General features: G+C 59.3%; 1 protein-coding gene across 1 annotated transcript in view; it reads left to right on the top strand.

The window, feature by feature from the left end:
- The window catches only part of LOC102758497 (N-acetylserotonin O-methyltransferase-like protein), a gene marked incomplete at its 3' end in the record, with an annotated part of 20780 nt that extends 17522 nt beyond the window's left edge, over nucleotides 1-3258 (top strand). The window contains exons 10-12 of the mRNA XM_015570453.1: nucleotides 261-512; nucleotides 1293-1436; nucleotides 3062-3258. Coding sequence (XP_015425939.1) covers nucleotides 261-512; nucleotides 1293-1436; nucleotides 3062-3258 — 593 coding nt within the window. The remainder of the gene's footprint in view (nucleotides 1-260; nucleotides 513-1292; nucleotides 1437-3061) is intronic.
- Nucleotides 3259-4999: the final 1741 nt, after the last annotated feature.

Raw genomic sequence — 4999 nt, 5'->3', positions numbered from 1 at the left:
CTCAGCCAGGAAGGGAGAGAGAGAGAAACATCCATGATGAGAGAGAACCACGGACCGGCCGCCTCCTGCTCGCCCCCTACTGGGGATCCAGCCCGCAATCCGGGCCTGTGCCCCAACCGGGACCCCCTGGTTCCTAGGAGCCACCCGGCCGATGGTGGGGGGGTGTCTCATGGGATCGGGGCCTTCTCTACCAGAGCCAGGACCGGAAGCTGCAGTTCATGAGGGCCATGCACAGCCTCAGCCAGCTGACCGCCCGCCAGGTGGCCACGGCCTTCGACCTGTCTCGGTTCACCTCTGCCTGCGACCTGGGAGGTGCGTAGTAGATCAGAACCGGCCCACAGCCGGCCGGCGCCCCGGCCTCCACTTCCTTCCTTCCGTGTTCGTTCTCTACCAGAGCCAGGACCGGAAGCTGCAGTTCATGAGGGCCATGCACAGCCTCAGCCAGCTGACCGCCCGCCAGGTGGCCACGGCCTTCGACCTGTCTCGGTTCACCTCTGCCTGCGACCTGGGAGGTGCGTAGTAGATCAGAACCGGCCCACAGCCGGCCGGCGCCCCGGCCTCCACTTCCTTCCTTCCGTGTTCGTTCTAAACCTGTTCATGTTGGTCTCAGCCAGGAAGGGAGAGAGAGAGAAACATCCATGATGAGAGAGAACCATGGACCGGCCGCCTCCTGCTCGCCCCCTACTGGGGATCCAGCCCGCAATCCGGGCCTGTGCCCCAACCGGGACTCGAACCCGGGACCCCCTGGTTCCTAGGAGCCACCCGGCCGATGGTGGGGGGGTGTCTCATGGGAGCGGGGCCCCAAGACGACTCCTGAGCGGCCACCTTACATTCTCTCTCTTTTTTTGAGCATTTTTATGAGTTTATTTGACCCAAACTGACAACACAGGCTGGGGGGGGCCAGACCTCCATTGCCCGCCCCCCCAACTTCCATTTCCCCTCCTCCGCACGCACCCTGTTCGGTGGCCCAGAGCGGCTGCTGTGGCACGGCCGTCGCGTCTGCATCCCACGGCAGGAGGAGAAGGGAAGGCGACGGCCCCCACAGCTCTGCCCTGAGGACTCCCCCGGGCGCCCGTGCCCACCCCCCACCCGCCCCCGGGTCACTCGCCAGCTGGCATTGCTTTTTCCGTCGCTCACGGCACCGGCCTCGACTGCGGTTCAGAGCATGGGTTTGGCCGAGGCCGGACTTGGGAGCCTCACCGTGGGAGCCGGTGCCAGGAGGGTCCGGTCGGTGACAGAGCATGTGTGTGTGTGTGTGTGTGTGTGTGTGTGTGTGTGTGTCCGTCCCGCAGGCTGCACGGGAATCCTCGCCCACGAGCTTGCCCGAGCCTACCCCGGCCTGAAGGTGACCGTGTTCGACCTCCCGGAGGTCATCGAGGACGTCTCGGGTTTCCAGCCTGACCGCGCACGGCCTCAGCAGGTCAGCTTCGTGCCAGGTAAGGTCCCGCGGCCTCACACCGGCTCAGCCCTGGGCCGACCGCGGGCACTGAGTGTGTCTGTGTGTGTGTCTGTGTGAGTCAGTCTCTGTGTCTGCAGGAGTGTGTGCAGGTGTGTCTGCCTGTGTCTCTGTGAGCATGTGGCATGCACTCCCCCATCTGTACACGGTCCCTCCGTGTCCATGAGCGAGGGGTTCCACGACCCCCTCAGGTGCCACAATCCTCGGAGCTTGGGTCCCTCATGTAAAGCGCCCTCGCATTCGCACATAACCGCCCACACCCTCCCGTGGACTGGAAAACAGTGCTATGCTGTGCAGACTGCCTTCCTGGCCTGACCGCCTGGTAACAATGTAACACTTGCTAACTCCGTGGCCGACCACATGGTAACAATGTAACACTTGCTAATTCCGTGGCCGACCACATGGTGACAATGTAACACTTGCTAATTCTGTGGTCGACCACATGGTGACAATGTAACACTTGCTAATTCTGTGGTCGACCACATGGTGACAATGTAACACTTGCTAATTCTGTGGTCGACCACATGGTGACAATGTAACACTTGCTAATTCTGTGGTCGACCACATGGTGACAATGTAACACTTGCTAATTCTGTGGTCGACCACATGGTGACAATGTAACACTTGCTAATTCTGTGGTCGACCACATGGTGACAATGTAACACTTGCTAATTCTGTGGTCGACCACATGGTGACAATGTAACACTTGCTAATTCTGTGGTCGACCACATGGTGACAATGTAACACTTGCTAATTCTGTGGTCGACCACATGGTGACAATGTAACACTTGCTAATTCTGTGGTCGACCACATGGTGACAATGTAACACTTGCTAATTCTGTGGTCGACCACATGGTAACAATGTAACACTTGCTAATTCTGTGGTCGACCACATGGTAACAATGTAACACTTGCTAATTCTGTGGTCGACCACATGGTGACAATGTAACACTTGCTAATTCTGTGGTCGACCACATGGTGACAATGTAACACTTGCTAATTCCGTGGCCCGACCACATGGTAACAATGTAACACTTGCTGACACCATGGCAACCGTGTAACTTTGTCAAGTAGGTTTTCCGGGTATTGGTTTTGTCTGGCCAGGAAAACAAACCACACAAAACCACGCAACTGGGCGCCTTAAAACCACAGACATTCATGCTCTCTCTGTCCTGGCGATCAGGCGTCTGAGGTCCAGGGGTCCCAGGGCCGATCCTTCCGGAGGCACCAGGGAGGGTCCCCCCTGCCTCCCCCAGCTCCTGGGGCTCCAGGCCTCCCCGGCTGGTGGCCGCCTCCCTCCTGCCTCTGCCTCCCTCCGTCTCCAAGTGGCTGCTCCCCTGTGTCTGCGTCTCCTCTTCTGTGTCTGACAAGGACACTGACCCTGGAGGGAGCCCCCCCCCGACCCAGGACGGCCTCGTCTCCGAGCCTTCCCTCCATCCCGTCTGCAAAGGCCCTGGTTCTGTTCCCAGGTCCAGGGTTAGGACGTGGACACGGCTTTTGGGGGCGGCAAACCCCACTATAAGCAGCCCCCCTTTTGCATCTCAATCCCCAGGGTGCTGCCTGGGTCCCTGACGGACTGGTCCCTGCATTTTGTCTTGAAACCAGGCGACTTTTTCCAAGACAGCCTCCCGGAGGCCGACCTCTACATCCTCTCCAGAATCCTCCGCGATTGGCCGGACGACAAGGCCCACGCGTTGCTGAGCCGGATCTCCGGCCACTGCAAACCAGGTGAGACGGCGCCCACACTTCCTTTCCTTAAAACCGTTGTCTTGTCTCTTTCTTATAATAGATTTTTATTGATGTCAGAGAGGAAGGGAGAGGGAGAGGGAGAAGCATCCATGATGAGAGAATCACGGACCGGCTGCCTCCTGCTCGCCCCCCACTGGGGATGGAACCCGCAACCCGGGCCTGTGCCCTTGACGGGGAATCGAACCGTGACCTCCTGGTTCCTAGGTCGACGCTCAACCACACACACACACACACACACACACACACACACTGCTCAGAGCTCTCACTGACTCCCCACATCCTCAGAGCACGGGAAGCACACAAACACGCACACGTGCACACACTCACACAGAGACACACAGAGAAACACACACGTACATTCGCTGCTCAGTCATACTGAGTCCCCACCCTCAGTGCACAGGAGGCAGACACACACACGTGCACACACTTATACACACTCACACTGTACTTCTTGGAGCCTTCGCACCAAGTCCCTCCATCATCGGTGCTCAGGAGGCACACACACACACGCTCGCACGAACACGTGCACACACACTCGCACGAACACACTCGCACACTCGCATGCACACACTCGCATACACTCGCACGAACACACTCGCACACTTGCACGCACACTCTCACGCACACTCGCACACACTGCACTCGCACGCACACTCGTGCACACTCACTGCACTCACATGCACGCACACTCACACTCGCACAAACACACCCGCATACACACACACACACCTGCATACACACTTGTGCAAACACTCGCACACACTGCACTCACGCACACACATCCTCGCACGCACACACTCGCGCACACTGCACTCGCACACACACTCGCATGCACACTCGCGCACACACTGCACTCGCGCACTCGCACATACTCGCATGCACTCACACACACTCGAATGCCCACTCGCACACACTGCACTCGCACACACCTGCATTCACACTCGCGCACACTCGCACACACACACTGCACTTGCACACACTCACGCTCTCGCACACACTGCACTTGCACACACCCGCATACACACACCCGCATACATACGTGCACACACACTCGCACACACTGCACTCACACGCACACACTCGCACAAACACACCCGCATACACACACACTGCACTTGCACGCACACTCGCATGCACACACTCGCGCACACTGCACTCGCACAAACACACCCGCATACACACTCGCACATACACTCACACGCACACACTCGTACACACTCGCACGCACACACTTGCATGCACACACTCGCACGCACACACTCGCACACAATCACACACACTGCACTCGCACACTCACACGCACACACTCGCACACACTGCACTCGCACAAAGACACCCGCATGCACACAATCGCGCACACTCGCACACACTGCACTCGCACCCACTGCACTCCTCGGAGCTGGCGCTCCCTCCCCTCCAGCTCACCCTCCTGTGCCCCGTGGGGGGCTGGTGCTCACCTGCTCCCAGCAGTTGGGGCCCAGGTTTCCCGCCCCCGCCCCCCCCTCCATGAGGCTCACTGAGGCTCCTCCCTACAGTGGGAATCCCTGTTCCCCACACAGTGAACCCCCTTGGGGAGCCCTTACAGGAACCCGTGGAGGGAGGACCAGGCACCCCCACGCCCTGCTTCTGGGATTTCTGCCTCTTCACCCCCCATTTCTCTGTCTTCCTGCTCACTGTGTCTGTCCGTCCCTCAGTCCCTCTCTCCCTCCCTCCCCCCCTCCGTCTCCTGGTCCTCCAGCCCGGCCAGCACTGTCCGCAGCCTGTCCCCTGTGCTTCCAACCTCGGTCCCCGGTC

This window comes from Myotis davidii, unplaced genomic scaffold, assembly GCF_000327345.1.
Source record: "Myotis davidii unplaced genomic scaffold, ASM32734v1 scaffold553, whole genome shotgun sequence".
Taxonomy (NCBI): Eukaryota; Metazoa; Chordata; class Mammalia; order Chiroptera; family Vespertilionidae; genus Myotis; species Myotis davidii.
The sequence above is the reverse complement of the archived record's forward strand: the minus strand, read 5'-3'. Positions and strand labels throughout refer to the sequence as shown.